Source organism: Pleurodeles waltl, chromosome 4_2 (assembly GCF_031143425.1).
Source record: "Pleurodeles waltl isolate 20211129_DDA chromosome 4_2, aPleWal1.hap1.20221129, whole genome shotgun sequence".
Classification (NCBI taxonomy): Eukaryota; Metazoa; Chordata; class Amphibia; order Caudata; family Salamandridae; genus Pleurodeles; species Pleurodeles waltl.
Window position 1 is genome coordinate 1028505854 of NC_090443.1, and position 19196 is coordinate 1028525049.

Sequence of the window (19196 nt, forward strand, 5' to 3'; positions counted from 1 at the left end):
TAAGGACTTGTCACCTCCACATTGTCACTGTAGCCAGCTTGGAGCCAGGGCTGAGAAGTCAGGAAATTCCAAGCACTTCAAAGAGACACTTCTCCCAACTTCAAAGGAGGCAGCAGGTATAAAAACAGTACCCTCAGACCCACTCTTCAGTTCACTTTCTGGACCTGCAGAAGGACTCTTGGAGGACTGCCTGCTGCTGTGGCCTGCTGTGTACTCCACAAGACTGCCTTGTTGCACATGGAAGGACTGCTTTGCTGCCTGGAGCCTGCTTTGGGCCCTCAGAGGCCAGCCCTGCTGTTTGATCGCTGCAGCTTCACCTGAACCCAGGACTACCAGAGAGACTCCAACGGTTATTTTGCTGGCCTCATGTTCAGAACCACAGGAACTTAAAATGCTTCCACCATCTTGAACCCATGCCTGGACCCAGCCTAAGTTAGTCCTGAGCCCTTAAGGGTTGTCCCACCAGTTCTGGACCCTTGGTTGTGTTGCTAAAGGTGTCCAAAATCCCAAACTTAGGACTTAACAAATTTGTAAACAAAAAAATGCTCTGCTAACTGAGGGAATACTCGGATCAACCTGCTCATTGAATCACCCATGGTGCATTGCCGGTTGGTCTGACTTTGCGGCTGCCCTTGCTACGTTCTTCTCCGCAGCAGCAAATCCTGTTCAGTAATCCTTCACAAAGGGGTATCCGAGCTCCTTCAAATGTTTTTGGCTACAGCCTCTTGCCTTGTCCTGATGAAGATTTTGACTTCTAGAAAAGTGCAAACATAGAAATCTTCACCGTGACTTCGTCTAGCGACTTGCCTCAGTGAACTTTAATAAATTCTTTTAGGTCCGAGGGTAAGTGCCGACCGGGCCCAATCCACTTCTTGTACCCGAACCACTTTCTATCACAATGGGCCATATTCTTTGACTTTGACCTGTTCTCACGCGACCAGATATCCGCAGTTGGCGATTTTGATCTTGTAGGCCCTAGTTTTTACTAAAAAAATTCAAAATTCATAACGCTGGTTCTACTGATTCGATTTTTATTGTTTTGGTGTCAAATAATGTATTAAAATTGACTCTGTTTATAAATTGGTATGGGATTTTTTTGTGATATGTTTTTACTTCATTAGTGTTTCTATGCTGGATAAATACTGTACACATTGCCTCTCACTTAAGCCTGGCTGCTTTTTGTGCCACGCTACCTAGGGTTTAGCACAGGTTAATTTAGTGACTTTTTGTGGTTTAGGGCTTACACACCAGTCTATCGACAACCCAATTTCCCAATGGCGATATCAAAATAGGCACCCTACAGGTTCAAAGACACCATCTATTCACTCGGGTCAAGGGCTTACTGGATCTGGGCCAGCGTGAGCATTTTTAATTTGTCCTTCCGCAAGAAGGCATTCAGCGGTCAAAGTATTTTCTATAACTATCTAAGGAAAATAAAGGCATGTGATTAAGAAATTGTCTGTTATCATTCTAATCCTTTTAGTTGCAATAAAAGTACTGCCTGGAAGAGAAAGGGTTGTGCAAATGTAGAAGTTGCAGACTAGGGAGCATAGAAGGTGGAAGGACCAGAACAAAGGTGGTTCTGTACACTAGAAAGTTATAAGTGGTGCATCTTAGGGTCTTAGTTAGTGCCTAAGTGTCCCAGTCCAAGAGGTAGTTAGGGGTCAGACCATTTACAGCTTTGATTACAAGTGTTAATAGCCTATTCCTGTCAGTCATGAGCTGGTGGTAAGGTGTATAGACCCTGGGTGGCAAAGATTCGAACCTTGTTTAGTGCTGATTGTGGGTAATTAAGAACACCTACTTAAAGACAACCAAACTATCCCAGGCTACCAAATACCAGTAAACTGATGAGTGAGTAAGAGGTGGTAGGAAATGGGTACAGCAACGGAGAAAAGTATAGAAAATCAGTTTAAGAGAAGTTCAACATGTGTGACAGTAGTGTCATGTAGTGCAGGATTTCCACAAGATACCCCAAAAAGTATGACTGACAAAGAAAAATAATATTTGAGTTAAAACGATCATAAGTTGGTATAAGAAGCCATATGATGCAAATATGTCATCCATGGGGGTGGTACAGATTATGAATACAGGAAAACCAAGGGCCAAGTGCTCAGGGCAACCCTACTGGAAGTGGGATAGATGTTTCTGTCTTTGAATCCTAAGAGACAAAGTAAGGGAAACAAGAGAGTTAAGGGGCGAACCAGTTGTGAGCTAGACCAGTGAAACCTAGTGAATCTAGAGAGAAGAGTAGAAAGATCAACAAAGTTAAAGATGCCAGATAGGTCCAAAGGTACAAGCATTTAAAGAGTTAGATGTGATGGGCACTGTTGATAAACTTTGATATGCATGAAAGTGTTGTTTCTGTGAAAAGGAGGGTTGGAGGTCTTGCTGAATGGGGTTTCTAGATTGTAGGAGGAGAGATAAAAGTGTGAAGCAACTGAAGACAAGCTGACCCCATATTATGGAAAAAAAGGGAAATTGAGAAAAGGGTTCTAGTGCAAGAGAAAGGGTCACACTAGGTTTTAGAGAAGCAGAATAACCACTGCAGATTTGAAACACCTAGGGTATTTGCCAGATCTAAGGTAATAGTTGACAACAGATGTAAGACAGAGGAAAGAGCTGAATCTCTGAGGGCTGAACGAATTTGCTGGTGCACAGGATCATTTACTAGCTTTGCTTACTGGAATGATTTTGGTTGGGGATATAGCAACAAAATGTGAAAATGAACATGAATGCAATTGGAGTGTAGAATAGCAGTGGTGCAGAACGTAGTGTTGCCACGGTGTCCCTACTAGTGGTAGGCAAAGCAATTAGCATGTTAAGGACAAGCAACTGGTAATTTAATGTGGAAATTGTTGCAAGTGAGGCTGAAGCAAGGGAATCGGGGTGCAAAGTATGAATATTTGGCTTCGTCAAAGTTGCTGGATAGTGTGCTCAAGTGGTGGAAGCTATGAGCGAGAGTCAAGTCACCTGTGATCTGATTCCTGCTCTGGAGTGTGGCCATACATATATATAGGTGCAAGATGTTTTATCATATAAGTGTCTGTTGCGTATGCAGGTGACTCATAAGCAGGTCTACAGGTGAGACCTCAAGTCTGATGTCAGAGATTCTGGTCTGTACTCCCAGGTCTTGCTGAGATTAGAGAGAGTAGTAACCCAGGGGCGATGTATTGGTCTACAGAGGTCTGGATTCTACATTCTGCTTAAACTGATAAAGCAGAGGTCCAACAATGAGACCCACAGCTGGATATCAAAACTGCTGGCTTAAAATCCTGCTGGGGACTGAGGTCTGAAGTAAAGATGTCTAGCATCTAATCCCAGCTTTGGGAGCACAGAGGTCTTGTTGTGACATATCACAAAAAACACTTGATTACACTAGGATTTCAGCACTTTAAAAACCCTTTCACACATCATGTAGTCTGTATAGCTCAAAGTGCACCAAATACGTAAGAGAAGACAAAGACAGAACATCAGTCTCACTTTGATTCCATAATCTCTGGTGGATTCCCAGATGAACTTCTTGCTGATGCCTCCAGCTCCTATGACGAGGACCTCCTTCCCCTCCATGATGTAGCATTGAGATCTCTTCACCATAGTCTGAATCAGCAGGCTTGAAGCAGACTCCGACCCCGCATATACTCTCGACACCTGGGAGCGGTTCATTGACTCAAAATCCCCACAGGTGTTCAGGCAGAGGTGACTGTTCACACCTACAGCAATGGGAGTGATGATCTGGTCCACACAGGTCAATATGAAGTCAACACCTAGGAGAACAAAGAAGAATTAGATGAGGCAACCTCAAATAGAGATATCTGAATGAGATCTAATAACTGTAGTTTTTTTGCCTGAAAGTGCCTATATCAGTGGATGGACTCCCCACCTTTTCCATTGTGTACAAGATCTGACCTATCTGCAAAGACAAAGTGGTCCCAAACAAAATGCTGTGGGGAGATGCAAAGCATAGGCATTCCCTGCCCTTGTGGAAAATGGGATGAATATCTGTGTTGAGACACAATTTCATCAGTTATGGCTATGACCAAAGTTGGCACAAACCCACACCAAAAACCTGTTTATGGAAGCACTAAAGTAAGATTTGTTACTTGCGCGCAACATAGTCTGAGGTCAGTGAATGTGAAATTATACATGACTAAAATACTGGCACACTGACCATCTGCAGCAATGCAGATGTCCTTGTACATTCATATAATGTGAAAGACCTCCCTCATAAACACCAATCACTGAAGTAATCAAGCAGCAAGAATCTGCATTGAGCTCCCAAACAAGGACATAAAGAGAGAAAGGTATCACACACCTGAAACTAATGATCTGTTCATCTTCTTCGAAAATGCTCTAAACTATTTAAATTAGGTTACCGAGTTCAACAAGACAGTTCATGGCCTGTCAACATTTACCCTCCAACTCTTAGGACACAATGCACCCCTTTTGGATCCAGAAGTGACTTAACAGAAAAGCCTCATACTAGCCCTCATTATTTACCGGTGGTGGGACAACACATATCAGCTGCAAATATCATCGTCCATCTGATGAGCACCTCAGAATCACCAATAGTGTATAAGACAAATTGACAGCAATGCATTTGATATAATAGTTTGAAATAATTGCAGAACAGATAATTTAACTAGCTACTAATCATACTACCATTTTGTTTTGTATATACATCCCTCAAACAACTGAAATTCACTGCAAAATTATTCTCCTCTTTAGGATGATTAAAAGCAAAATCTGCTGCAGAATAGCAGAGTGTCTTAGGGCAAAGCACCAGTTGTTTTCTTTATTTCCTTGATAGAGGAACTGTGTGTAGGGTATTTTACAGGTTATAGTTTTGCATCTTTCTGTCTGTTAATGTGCTTCAAGAACCAGAAAGAAATGTTAACTGCTCGAAAAAGCATCATATATATGTAAGCAGTGACATCTTGATTTACACCTATGCCATTGGCCCTCAATCAGCTGCCAAAATGTGGACAAAAATACCCAAGGAGAAAGGTGCCTTCCTACAAACCAAAGCGAAGTTCTATGGCTATGTCTTCATAACTGGAGCTATTTATCTTGATCTGCAGAAGGTACAATATATTTGCACAATCAGACCATCTCAGAATATCACAAATGTCCACATTTTTTAAGGAACAACAACATACTAGACATCATTCATCCCCATCATACTGGCCTCCTGCATCACCACATCTTTGGAAGACTCCCAACGCCAGAGAACTGGTGGTGGGTGCCTGTCCATCTAGGTTATGAGCATCCTACTTTAAGAACAAGAGATAGACAAGGAGGTGCCCATGGAGCTTGCCAGCAGGGCACTCTGATAGATCCTGAGAAATTACACAAATAGAGAAGGACAAAGGACATGGTCGTCAACTAACATGGTTGTTAACCAATATGATTAACAAGTTACGGTAATAAACGATCACAAAGGGCTGATCTGGTTTTTCAGGTGTTGGCCCCACATCCCCCCACCTTAGACTGAAATGGGCTTTACAGCCACAAAAAAATCAGTCTCAGATATGTCAATGACTGGGTGTCAACGGCTCAACTGATTAACTCTCCAGACTTCCAAGGCTTTCCATTGAGGAAATTTGTGAAGACACAAGGATAGATGAATGCTCACAATGAATCATCATGGCTATGAGCTTCCACTCCACCAGTTTGCCACCCACTACCTCCCTTCAACTCCCACAGGAAAATTCCAATACTCACCTATCACTCACCCCAAATTTTCCCCAGAACTGACATGCTGAAGGAAGTTGGTTCAGTATATACTATCTCAAAGTAAGAGATAGTGTGCACAGAGTCCAAGGGTTCCCCTTAGAGGTAAGATAGTGGCAAAATTAGATAATTCTACTGCTCTATTTTCTGGTAGTGTGGTCGAGCAGTAGGCGTATCAGAGGGTAGTGTTAAGCATTTCTTGTACACACACAGGCAATAAATGAGGAACACACTCAAAGACTTAACTCCAGGCCAATAGTTTTTATATAGAAACATATCTTTAATTAATTTATTTTTAGAACCACAAGTTCAAGATTTGAAGTAAATACATAAAATGCAAGGTACTCCACACATGTAAGTTAGGAACTTTGAATTAGAGCAATAACATAAACATTTTTTGTTAAAATGGCAATAAGCTATTTTAAAAAGTTCCTGGGGAGGTAAGTATTGGTTAGATTGTGAGGTAAGTAAAACACAAGTCTCAGTTCCTGGGCATAGGTAGCCCACCGTTGGGGGTTCAAGGCAACCCCAAACTTACCACACCAGCAGCTCAGGGCCGGTCAGGTGCAGAGTTCAAAGAGGTGTCCAAAACACATAGGCGCCTATGGAGAACAGGGGTGCTCCAGTTCCAGTACCCGTGTCCTCGGGTGGCAGACCAGGGGTGTTTTGTAGAGCACTGGGGGGACACAAGTAGGCACGCAAAACACACCCTCAGCGGCACAGGGGCGGCCGTGTGCAGTGTGCAAAGCAGGTGTCGGGTTTTGAATTGGTTTCAATGGAGGGACCCGGGGGTCACTCTAGCGGTACAGGCAGGGCACAAGGGGGCTTCTCGGGCCAGCCACCACCTGGGCTAGCAGAGGGTCGTCTGGGGGTCACTCCTGCACTGAATTTCGGTTCCTTCTGGTCCTGGGGGCTGCGGGTGCAGTGCTTGGTCCAGGCGTTGAGTCCCTTGTTACAGGCAATCGTGGTCAGGGGGAGCCTCTGGATTCTCTTTGCAGGCGTCGCTGTGGAGGTCCAGGGGGGTCATCTCGGGCTACTCACGGGGTTGCAGTCGCCGGGGAGTCCTCCCTGTGGTTTTGGTTCTCTGGATCTGGAGCGGGGGGCTTTGGGTGCAGACTGAAGTCTCACGCTTCCGGCGGGAAGAGTGAGGTCTTTGAAGTTGTAGAAAAGTTGCAAGTTTGTTGCAGGTTGTTGAGCAAAGCCACTGCTCACGGGAGTTTCTTGTTCCTGGGATTCAGGGCAGTCCTCTGAGGCTTCAGAGGTCACTGGTCCCTGTTGGATGCGTCGCGGGTTGCATGTTTTTCGAGTCAGGAGACAGGCCGGTAGGGCTGGGGCCAAAGCAGTTGTCGTCTTCCGTCGTCTCTGCAGGCTTGTAGGTCAGCAGTCCTTTTTAGTTCAGGTTGCAGGAATCTGATTTCCTGGGTTCTGGGGTGCCCCTAAATACTAAATTTAGGGATGTGTTTAGGTCTGGGAGGGCAGTAGCCAATGGCTACTGTCCTGGAGGGTGGCTACACCCTCTTTGTGCCTCCTCCCTGTGGGGAGGGGGGCACATCCCTAATCCTCTTGGGGGAATCCTCCAAAACTAAGATGGAGGATTTCTAAAGGCAGGGGTCACCTCAGCTCAGGGCACCTTAGGGGCTGTCCTGAATGGTGGGTGACTTCTCCTTGTTTTTTCTAATTATCTCCTCCAGCCTTGCCGCCAAAAGTGGGGGCAGTGGCCGGAGGGGCGGGCATCTCCACTAGCTGGGATGCCCTGTGGCGCTGTAACAAAAGGGGTGAGCCTTTGAGTCTTACCGCCAGGTGTTACAGTTCCTGCAGGGGGAGGTGAGAAGCACCTCCACCCAGTACAGGCTTTGTCCCTGGCCACAGAGTGACAAAGGCACTCTCCCCATGTGGCCAGCAACATGTCTGGTGTGTGGCAGGCTGGCAAAAACTAGAGAAGTCGGGTATGTTTTCAGGGGGCATCTCTAAGATGCCCTCTGGGTGTATTTCACAATAAAATGTACACTGGCATCAGTGTGCATTTATTGTGCTGAGAAGTTTGATACCAAACTTCACAGTTTTCAGTGTAGCCATTATGGTGCTGTGGAGTGCGTGTTTGACAGACTCCCAGACCATATACTCTTATGGCAACCCTAAAGGTTTTGCTTAGACACTGTAGGGGCATAGTGCTCATGCACCTATGCCCTCACCTGTGGTATAGTGCACCCTGCCTTAGGGCTGTAAGGCCTGCTAGAGGGGTGACTTATCTATGCCATAGGCAGTGTCAGGTTGGCATGGCACTCTGAGGGGAGTGCCATGTCGACTTAGTCATTTTCTCCCCACCAGCACACACAAGCTGGCAAGCAGTGTGCCTGTGCTGAGTGAGGGGTCCCCAGGGTGGCATAAGACATTCTGCAGCCCTTAGAGACCTTCCCTGGCATCAGGGGCCTTGGTACCAGGGGTACCAGTTACAAGGGACTTACCTGGATGCCAGGGTTGTGCCAATTGTGGAGACAAATGTACAGTTTTAGGGAAAGAACACTGGTGCTGGGGCCTGGTTAGTAGGCCTCAGCACACTCTCAAATCATAACTTGGCATCAGCAAAGGCAAAAAGTCAGGAGGTAACCATGCCAAGGAGTCATTTCCTTTCACATGCCCACTAACCCTTCACCTTGCATGACCCCCCTTTTCTCTGTAAACATTAGCTCCTACGCCAAACTAACTCCCTGCCCCAGGCTTCTTCCCCCAGTTTTCCAAACATAGACCAGACTCCCTCCTTTCCACTACCTTCCCGTTTTCTTCCCTACACCTTAACTCCTACCTCAACTCCTACTCCCAGACCTACCTTCTCTCTATTTCCTGTCTCCCGCCCCAACCCTTGGTCCCTCACCCAGCCAAACACCCTCTTTCCTCTTCACTGTGCCCAAAACTCCACCTGTCCCCCACCAAAATGTCTTCCTCCCACCACTCCCTCTGAACTACTCTTCAATATCCACAGCATTTTATGTTGGCACTCCATCAGTTCTATGTACGCTACCTTCCTCCCCATCTACAATCCTTTACCTTTCTCCCATTCTCCACCGAAACCTGGACAACTTTACTCTACCCATGACAGCCCATCCTCCTCCACACTTCTTATTGCCCCCACCTGACTTTGCCTCCCTCCTTCAAAACAACAACCCCTTCTTGCTTCTAACACCATGAACACTCCGTGTTCTACCCCATTTCCACATCGCTCCACCCCTACCATTGTCTCTCTACTCCCTTGACAAACCCCAGTTTTGTCAGTATCTGACTAGTCTCCTTTGTCACCTACTATGGCGCTCCCCCATTCTACTTTCAATATACCTCTCACAACCCTAATTCCATCACTACCTTCTGTATCTTAATTCTCAACCCAGGACTGTGAAACACACCCTCTATGAGTCATTACTGCTCTGCCACCTGCTCAGTGTTTCCCTCACCATCCACTTCACTCCCCACTGCCCGTACTTCATTTTTCATGACATCCACCCATTCTCACTCTGTCCTATTTCTACTCTTACCATGGCTCCCTCCGGCACACAGACAGATTGCTACCACTCCACTAACTCCAGATCCCCTACCCCTTGCGCGACACATCAAACAAGTGTTCCTAATGTAAAGATCTAAAATATATGCCAACACCCTCATCCTCACCATGCTCCCTCCTCTCCTGCCTACAGTCCTAGCCCTCTCCTCATTGTCTTCTCATTAACATCAGTACCCTTGATCCTGCATTTCACAAACCATCTCCATCCATCACACAACAATGTGACTCTCAACCAATCCATATAAGCCTTGTTTCAATTAACAATCACTAAAAGCTGGAGAAGTTGGAGACATCTTCAGGAAAAACCTTGCATTCATTGCAGACATCCCCTGGTCACCCCCCATGGAGCAACCCACTCTATGAGCAATAGCACAACTGCAGATGAGCTGTCCATTGAAGAACTAAGAGCTGTTCCTACTCTCAGGTCCTCCTTCCAGGGAAAGCTGTACTGTCCCTGAAGGAAACCATGGCTATAGCTCCTGGCTCCTGATGGATGAATCCAACCTTCTGTATCAGGGGTGCCGAGCATAGGTCCAGGAGTGTGGGCTCCATTCCAGATATTCAGTATATGTACATAAGATAAATTTACATATGCTAAATGTTATCTAAGCTAATTTCCATTGTCTATGGCAAATCTAGCATAGAACCGAATTGCTTGGACCTATGTTGGACAACCCTTTGTTCGTGCATATGTGATAAAATATGAGGTGGGTCTAGGACTTATGAGCATGGTAGTCTCTCTTCTGTTTATACTTCTTTTCTTCTCCCTGACATCTCCAGCTACAACAAGAAGTCATAGAAGCAGTTGAAGGGAAATGGATTTTAACAACTAGGGCTTTTAGTTCAAAGTCATGCACGCTCACATGCACAACCTCTCTAGACTAGCACCTCCTCCCTCTCCTAGTGCCTGTCATCAAGACACATGGCATCTGTTTGACCAATTAGTGATGGCAGAACTGAAAACATGGTTGAGTCATAACTTAATCGCTGATATGAAAAGGGGAACCTAAATTCAGCAATAGGGCGTGGGCTGGCCTCATGGCATGTAAGAATGATGTGAGGATGGGAGTGTGGTTTAATCATCTCGTGGTTCATGATACTCGGGTGATCTGACGATGGTGGTATGGATTAATTTTCTCATAGTTCATTATACTCAATAACAATGTTAAAATGATAGTGTGATTTAAACACCTCATTGCTCCCTTTGACCTTCTAAGGATGGCAGTGAGGTGTAAGCATCTCGTTTTGGGGCACTTCTGGATCATCAGAGGATGGCAGTGTAGATTAAGCATCTCATAGTTCAGTGCGCTCATAGACAATGTGACGATGACCGTGTGGTTTAATCATCTAGTGGTTCATGGTACTCATGCACAATATTAGGATGATTGTATGATTCGAGCACCTTATGGTTTATGGTACTCGGATTGTACGACGAAACAACGACTTCAAAAACAACTACTGCCTTAACAACGAGGTCGGAACACCGACCTCGTTGCTACTACTAATGATTTTACCACGAATGCCTTAACAACGATATTTCGTTGTAAAGGCATTCCTGATAAAAGCATTAGTAATAGGCACCATTCACCCTACATCCCTCACCCCACCCCCCCAACCCCACCCCAAAACCTAAAACCCCCTGACCCCCCACCCCCTGCCCAAAACCAAAAACGCCCCACCCCCCCAACCCCACCCCAAAACCTAAAACCCCCTGACCCCCCACCCACTCCCCAAAACCAAAAACGCCCCACCCCAAAACCTAAAACCCCCTGACCCCCCACCCACTCCCCAAAACCAAAAACGCCCCACCCCCCCAACCCCACCCCAAAACCTAAAACCCCCTAACCCCCCACCCACTCCCCCAAACCAAAAACGCCCCACCCCCCCAACCCCACCCCAAAACCTAAAACCCCCTGACCCCCCATCCACTCCCCAAAACCAAAAACGCCCCACCCCCCCAACCCCACCCTAAAACCTAAAACCCCCTGACCCCCCACCCACTCCCCAAAACCAAAAACGCCACACCCCCCCAACCCCACCCCAAAACCTAAAACCCCCTGACCCCCCACCCCCTCCACAAAACCTAAACCCACCACTTACCTTCGCCAACTCCCTTCTTTGTACCTTAACCACGCATGTTCGTTGTTCAGAACATATGTAGTTAAGGCACAAAAAACCGGAGTCGTGGTTAAAAAAAGCGTTGTTGCGCTTTCGTTAACCACGACTTTCGGAAAAAAAAAGTCATAAAAAAGGATGCTTCCCTGGTACTCGTGGACCATCTGAGGATGGCAGTGAAGCTTAAGCAACTCATGGTTCATGGTAGTTGTGGACCACTCGAGGATGGCAGTGTAGTTTAAGCATCACATGTTTGATGGCACTTGTGGGACGAGCTGAGGATGGCAGTATGGTATATTCATCTCATGCTTCATGGTGCCCATGGACCGTCTGAGGATGGCTGTGTTTTAGGCATCTCATGGGTGGGAGTTTAACACCAAAATCCTACACTGGTGTAAACAAAGGTTTGAGCCTTCTGTTCTCCAAGTATAACCAATACCAGTCACAGCGCCTCATGTCTTACTCCTTTATGCTTGATATCAGTACAGGCATCAGCTTTTGTTCCCAGTACTACAGTGCTGCACTAAGTGTAAATGCTTGACACAATAATTTCAACCTATGATTATTATGGAATACTGATATGAGTTCTAAAGTCATCCTTCTTGCTCAACAGGGAAAATTTGATGGAAACTCAAAATATAATTCCTGAAAATGCCATTTTTTGTAAGGGGACCCAAGTTTAAAATCTAGATATCGGTAAGCAGATGTGGGTCATACTCACCAATCACATCGGTCTGTGCTCTCCTGCCTCCTCGCTGCTTACTAGTCAGGCCTTTCTCCATCTCAATGATAGCTGTCATGGCTGCCTGGGACTTGTTTGTGACCTGGAGATGAATGGCCTTCCTCTGGGCCTCATCAGTGACCCCGCACTGCAGCAGTGTAGTCTCCAGACTCTGAGGAACCAGCCTCTGATGGCTCAGAGGTTTATCAGCTCGCCCAACTGCACAAATCACCTGCAGGAACAAAAGTAAATGGGAAAAGCTGTATTAGTTAGACCAACACTCTCTGATCATCAGGACCAGACAACTGCATCCCTTCCTCTCAGGTAAAACCCAAGATGTTATAACAATCACACGTAGACTCTTTCAGGCCTTTAATCCATCCCTTGCAGTTCCTTGATATGCTGATCATCAAAAGACTTTTCACCACCCATCCTTCCACCCCGCAAATGAACCTTCAGCATCATTCCATGACACAAACTCCTCAGCACAATATTACCATTGACAAGATAGGAATGTATCTACTCACCATTGTGCCTTCAGCATCAATCAGACCCTGTTGTTCTATGAGATTAAAGTCAGCCAACACACATTTTCTATTCATCCACACTCACAGCAATCTCATCTGCCAATCATTTAACTTCTAGCTCCATTCATACCTTGTCTAATCGCAGGCTTCTGTACTCCCTGCCCTAACACTGTAAGACAAGGAAATTGCTGACTTTCACACTATGCTTTGCAGAGTAGCTCTCCAACGGTATCAAAGTGTTTATGTGTGTATGTGTGTTAAAGGGTGGACATTTTGAAATAGATTCATCTGTGTGGAAGCAAAATAACATGTTTATTTCCTTTCATTTTAAAGCCACCCTTAGTTTCTCTTTCCATTACCCTGCAGACACAGCAGCTGCTTCAAAAGAAAAGAGAAGAAAATGAAACCAATTGCACAGAGATAAACGGAGAAGGGTTGCTGAATTTTTGGATTGGTAACCTTTGGTATCCAATCTATAAAAGGCAAAGTCAGGCTACAATTCCATATGGACATAGATAATCAACGTCTGCATGCTAGCAGCGCTACACAGGTCCTAGTTTCAGCCCAAGCATCCACTGTCACAAGGACAACAAAAGGACACACGCATCAGCCCCATGACTGGAACGCTAACTACTGGTAACAGTTGCCACTTGCAACCTGATTTTGTGATGTATGGACACCAGTTGGGTAGAAACCCCATTTCCTTTCTTATAGCATTGATTGGTAAATATCAGCTGGAATAAAAGAAACCATTCCAGCATGATATGATGCCTTATTACCAGAGCAGGTGGCTTAATGTTGAAATACCAGGGAAGGAATCTACCTTGGCCAATGTATGGCTGCATGTGGATGCCTGCTGGCTGGGGAAAAAGGGTCACTTACACCTTAATGTTGTAACCCCATCCACGTCAATTTCTCCTGATGGTACAAGTTAATGATACCAATTGTGGGGGAAATAACACCTCCAACCTCATGAGCTATGGATCTGGCCGAGAAGTCGGGAAACTTTGGTCAATACAGTGCTGCTTAAACTAAAGAATGCAAAGCAACTGTTTCCACCCAAATGGGGTGGCTACGGCAAATAACTGGGTGGAACAGTCAACTCCACCCTCATGTGTTGAGCTATAGGCTCTTGGTAAAGTAGGAAATTTCATTTAATTCTAAAGTGATCAATTACTGAATGCATCTTAAAATGATGAACTATGAACCTAACTGGGCCACTAACCCCCTAATTTACTGGTGTATTTTTATAGCAAAAACCCAGCCATTAGGGAACACTCAGAAAGACCTGCTTCTGCTTCTAGTGAATGCAGGGCTATTTTGGCATTATTTTGTATGTGGACTATAGGCCTCCAGGATCATTTGGGTTTTCAGAACCTCCATAGAAATTCGAGAAATCTTCTTCGAGTTTCATACCTGAAAGGAGAGAGAGGACGTCCCAGAGTCTGGAGCCTTGATTATGGAGGAGTCCTTTACTGACTGCTTTCATTTAGTCAGGAGAAAGCCAGGCTGGTTCTCAGTGGCCGATATAAGCTGGGTGATCTCTTGAAACTTATGAAAGACCTTGGGTAGGTGAGCTCAGATCTTTAAATTCAGTCTTGTTGTGGATGAATCACAAAAGTTTAAGTTGGGTTTGTTCTGTGACTAGTCAGTGTAGGGCTAAAGCTGGGGTTAAGTGGTCAGTGCATTGTGGTCACAAATCAATATGTGCCATGTAGTTTTGGACCTTTTGTTCTTTTGAGATGGTAGTGCCTGGCAGCTGGGTAGATGGCACCACAATAATCCAATCTGGAGACTGTTATTCCCTGGACCATTGCGACTAGGTGGTGAAAGATCAGCATATGTTTGATTAGCCCAATTAAGAGCCTCTAGTAGAAAACACTTTGAGTGCCCCCTTTTGACTTGTGAATTGAAAGTTAGCTTAGATTCAGATTTTATCTAGAGAGTGTGTGCACTTTCTGGGTGCTAGCAGTCTAAAGGAAACAACAGCACAGTCGAACTGTCCCATTAGCATGGAACCTGTGTTAGCCCTAGTTCATCCTCCGTTGTAAACCAAAATAATTTTCCAGGCCTTTCTGCAGTTGTGCATATAGCTGAGCACCGGCATCCTGTATATAAAATCCAGTGTTGTAGGATTCAGTTATTTGTGTCAGCCTTGCCAGGTATTTGTTGAAAATTGGTACTGACTGCTTTTTTGGAGATTAAGCTGCAGAGCTTGAATTGATAACTTTGGTTCTTAATGAAAGGTATGCACCAAACAAGGGATGCAAGTCCTAATCCAGCATGCTTAGTTGGTCTGATGTGCATTGCTCATAGGTCTGACTTTAGCCCAAGAAGAAGAGAAGTTCTTCCCTTGTATTAAATCTGCTATTTCCTTTTCTACAGCGTGGACTGAGATTAGTTTGGAAACCGTAAGAGGTGTCAGGGCATTGTAGGTGACTAGAGAATTTTCTGCTCAAGACTGGCTTCAGGAGTTCAGCCACACAATGTAAGCCATATATGGATCAGAAGTTAGTTATGATGTTTGTTTTTGTTCTGAGGAATCATGTGCCAATGGCAAGCTTGAGTGTCTAGATTATTGTTTGTGCTTCCTAACCTAGAGGGTTGGTTGATGGGAAGAAAAGCTACGTCCGTGCTACTTTGTTCATTTTGAGGCTGTGATGTACCCTTGGTGCTGGATTATAGATCAGGTCAGGAAAGGAACATCAACTCCACTCTAATGTGTTGACTAGGCCAGGTCAATAAGGTTAGGAAGGAGATATTTATATCCTAATGTGGTAAACAATTGTACGTCAACATTTATTGGAAAAATTAATGTATTCCAACGTTTGGGCTTGCGAATCAAGATCTCAAACCTTCTCAGTTCATGCTACACAGAGAAAGAGAATAATAACTAAAAATCCTGACAATGGTAAGAATAATCATGAGAACACTTGCCAGCAGCCTAGCTGAAGGATGGAATTTGCTGGTGGGAGACCACCTCGATACTTGTCAATGTAGATGATGGATCTGAAGGTCTTGGTGTGAACAAACCACTGGCTTTTAGCACCTGAATATGATGGCATTTAACCCTGGCCCTGGAGATCTAACTGGCAGCATAACTGATATTAGTTAGTGGGTAGCTGGCAGACGGCTCATAGTAAAGGAAGGCCTATAATCCACGCCAGGGAAAAACTGATGTAATTTCAACTGCTTTTGAATGTGAGGTTATTGTTTTGAAGCCTGAGATAAAGTGTTAGGGTGTTCCACAATGTCAAGTCAACGGGGCAGCCAGTTCTTTTGTATCTGGAGAGCCAAATGATAAGTAGGTTCAGGTTTAACACACATATTCCTCTTCTGGAAAGCTCTCCTGGAACAAAATATATACCCAGGTATATTAGCAAGTGGTCATTTGAAGCCTTGCAGACAAGTAAACATCCTTAAATGATCTGCCTTTTATCAGGCACCACTGAAGAGAATCACTGCAGGCATTATGTGGTTATGACGGCTTAAATCAAACAGGGGATCTGCAACATTGATTGAGACCCTTTAGGGTTTTCATAGTGATTTTCGAAGACCCATAGAGAAAACATCACAGTAATCCAGACAAAAGATTACAATGGCAAATACTTGTCACATTTCGTGAGTGAATAATAGGTGAGGTTGGTCACCCCTTAGCCGATTAGATGAAAAGCTTATCTGAAGATAGCAATTTGTAAGGGAGTAAGAGTTCTCAAAGAATACACTGAGTGTAGGGTGAGATTGCTAGGCTCAGTGATTCTGATCAGGCAATAGGTAGAGATTAGGGGTTCACAAAGACAATGCTCAGCATTTCAGATTGCTCATTGTTCAATCAAAGCAAATTTTGATGCAAGCATGCAGTACCTGTGATAAACAAGGAGTCACATTTGAAGACCCCCAGAATCGTCGTCTAATTTGAGACAGATTAGAGTATCATCAATGTGCGCAGGATAGCCGGTTTTAGGAGTACCAACAATACAGGTGCATTGACCACATCAGAATTGAAGAGGGTTGGTGAGATTAACGTGGGCAGTGTAAGTTTAAAGGGTGCAAACCGTTCCAGAGCTGTGTCACCAATGCCAGTCAATGTTGCCTCTTAAGCTAGAAGCACATTATGGTCATTAGCATCATATAAAGCTGTGAGTGATCAAAGGGTCAGGGCAAAAGGGTTACTTTGCTTTTGAGAGCTGAGTGATTTCTTCCTAATGTTTACAAGCATTGTCTTGGTTCTGAAGCAAGGTTTGAATCCTGACTGGTAATCACATAGCTGACCTAGTGCCTTGTGGTTTAGGGCGAGTTGGCAACTAACAGCTGTTACCAGTGCCTTAGGAACGTAAATTGTGACTTGGCTTTGAGACTACCTTGCAAGGTTGGCAGAATTAGTAGAGGCTTTCCGTAAAAGTCTAGAGATGACTACGTTTTAAGGACTCAGGGATTTCTCTAGAGCTGAAAACAGTATTTAAGTTGGTGATAATTGGTGTAAGTGTTAGGGGGCATTGATGAATATCCTTAGTATCAGGTGTGTCCCAAGAACTGGAGTGTTTTTCGAAAGACTTCAAGATTTTTCAAATGTCAGATACATTGCATGGGTAAATTCATAGAGCTGAGCAGGAACGTGGTTTTGGCTGGTCAGTATTTTCCATGTATAGGGATACGGGCAATATTTGGCTTCTGGTAGTCAATTTTATTGTTTTCATGTGTTTTTGGGTTAGCATAAAGATCTTGTGAAGTGTCTAGGGATTTATGCGCTGGGCTTGAGGACACCATAGAGACAGGCAAATTCCTGTGTAGACTTTTCAACCTCAGCGGTGCAGATATTGACTTACACAATATTCTCGCTCATAAAGGCTCATTTATAGCTCCGAGAGAGTATCCAAAATACCATGAAAACAGCCATTAATATTGATTGGTTCCAACATCACTCAAGCATCCTTTCATTACGTTTGATATCTTGGAGACCTTTATTGAACCATTGGTAAACTTTATACGGATTAACTTTGTAGATGCTGATGGGTCCAAATGAGTCGAGGCCCACTACGATCTTGACTATATTGCATTCAAATGTTGGCATGTAAAGTTTGAGTGAAAATGTCCAGCTGGATTTTGTTTGAATTCCTCCCTGTCCCTGTTCAGCCTGAAGGCTTGGATCCTTCATAACGCCCCACCTCAATGAAAAAGGTCATGTTACAACCAAAAGAGATACTAATAACCATTCAGTGAAGGCATCAAGGAGCACAGTACGCTGAGACTATGATTGCCCCAGATAGATCTATTTGTTGGTGAAACCTAGTTGATCTGTGACCTCGAAGAAACCTTGTCTGTTGACGTTAGATGGTTGATCAGCCTAGATGTTCAGATCGCCAAGATTAAAGTCTTGTTTAAGGATAGTTAAAATGCATTTGTCAAGGAGCCAAGCTTCATTGGTAAATATAGTGACGGAGAAGGATGCTCAATCTGCTTTGTGAAAGATCCCCCTCTTCTCATTCCCCGTTCATAAACTCAACAAGATCCTCAACCAAACGGATCTGTTCCCTTTCTGAGTCATACAAACCAAACCAGACTTTGATACAAAGGAAACCCCTCTTCCGCTAAGTATATTTACACAGTGGGATTACAGAACCCAAGTTCCAACAGAGGAGAACAAGAACACAGTTTGTTTAAATCATGCATCTAATGGTACTACTGGCAGAACCAGTAGAGCACATGAAACAATCAACTGTCTACACAGGTAGGGGAAGAAAAAAGAACAGTGTGTCCTTAGTTGCATTCTTACGAACTGCAAGAAAACATACCAGACTCCTTAGGCCACAAACAGGGTGTGAGGACAAATGCGGATGGAACGAGTACCGCTGCACCATGCAGGCTTCTGTAAAATTGCTAAAACTGGGGCTGGCTATGACTGCCTGGCACAACCCTCTTGAATGATTTATTACCAATATAGGTGGCACTGACTTTGCTTAACCTGGATGCTCTATGGTCCTTCTTAACTAGTGGTTTTTTAACCTCTCAGGTTCTGTGGCACATACTGAGGAGGTCTGTAACTGTTTAGAAAAAAATAATAATTTTAGCCAATTAATAAACTATGTGCACATAAAAATGCATTAAAAGTGTAAGTAGAACAAACAGAATGTGGTTTGGATGATTGGTAGCCTCAAATGAAGTACTGACGTGCTGAGGGCAGCCTCAAATGAGGTGGAGGCATGTGCCGATGGGAGCGTCAAATTAAGGGCTGGCATGTGCTGATGGCAGCCTCAAATGAAGTACTGGCATGTGCCGAGGGCAGCCTCAAATGAAGTACTGGCATGTGCCGAGGGCAGCCTCAAATGAGGTGGAGGCATGTGCCGATGGTAGTGTCAAATGAATCACTGGCATGGGCTGATGGCAGCCTCAAATGAAGTACTGGCATGTGCAGATGGCAGCCTCAAATGAAGTACTGGCATGTGCAGATGGCAGCCTCAAATAAAGTACTGGCATGTGCAGGGATAGCCTCAAATGAAGTACTGGCATGTGCCGATGGCAGCCTCAAATGCAGTACTGGCATGTGCCG

The 19196-nt window shown here is 44.7% G+C and overlaps 1 protein-coding gene across 2 annotated transcripts in view; it reads right to left on the reverse strand.

Annotated features, from left to right (window-relative positions):
• The window catches only part of LOC138293639 (carnosine synthase 1-like), a 205572-nt gene that overhangs the window by 13459 nt on the left and 172917 nt on the right, over positions 1 to 19196 (reverse strand). For both annotated transcript variants that reach the window (XM_069232927.1, XM_069232928.1), the window contains 2 exons: positions 12123 to 12354; positions 3484 to 3767 (listed from right to left, as the gene is read on the reverse strand). In XM_069232927.1, coding sequence (XP_069089028.1) covers positions 3484 to 3767; positions 12123 to 12354 — 516 coding nt within the window. The remainder of the gene's footprint in view (positions 1 to 3483; positions 3768 to 12122; positions 12355 to 19196) is intronic.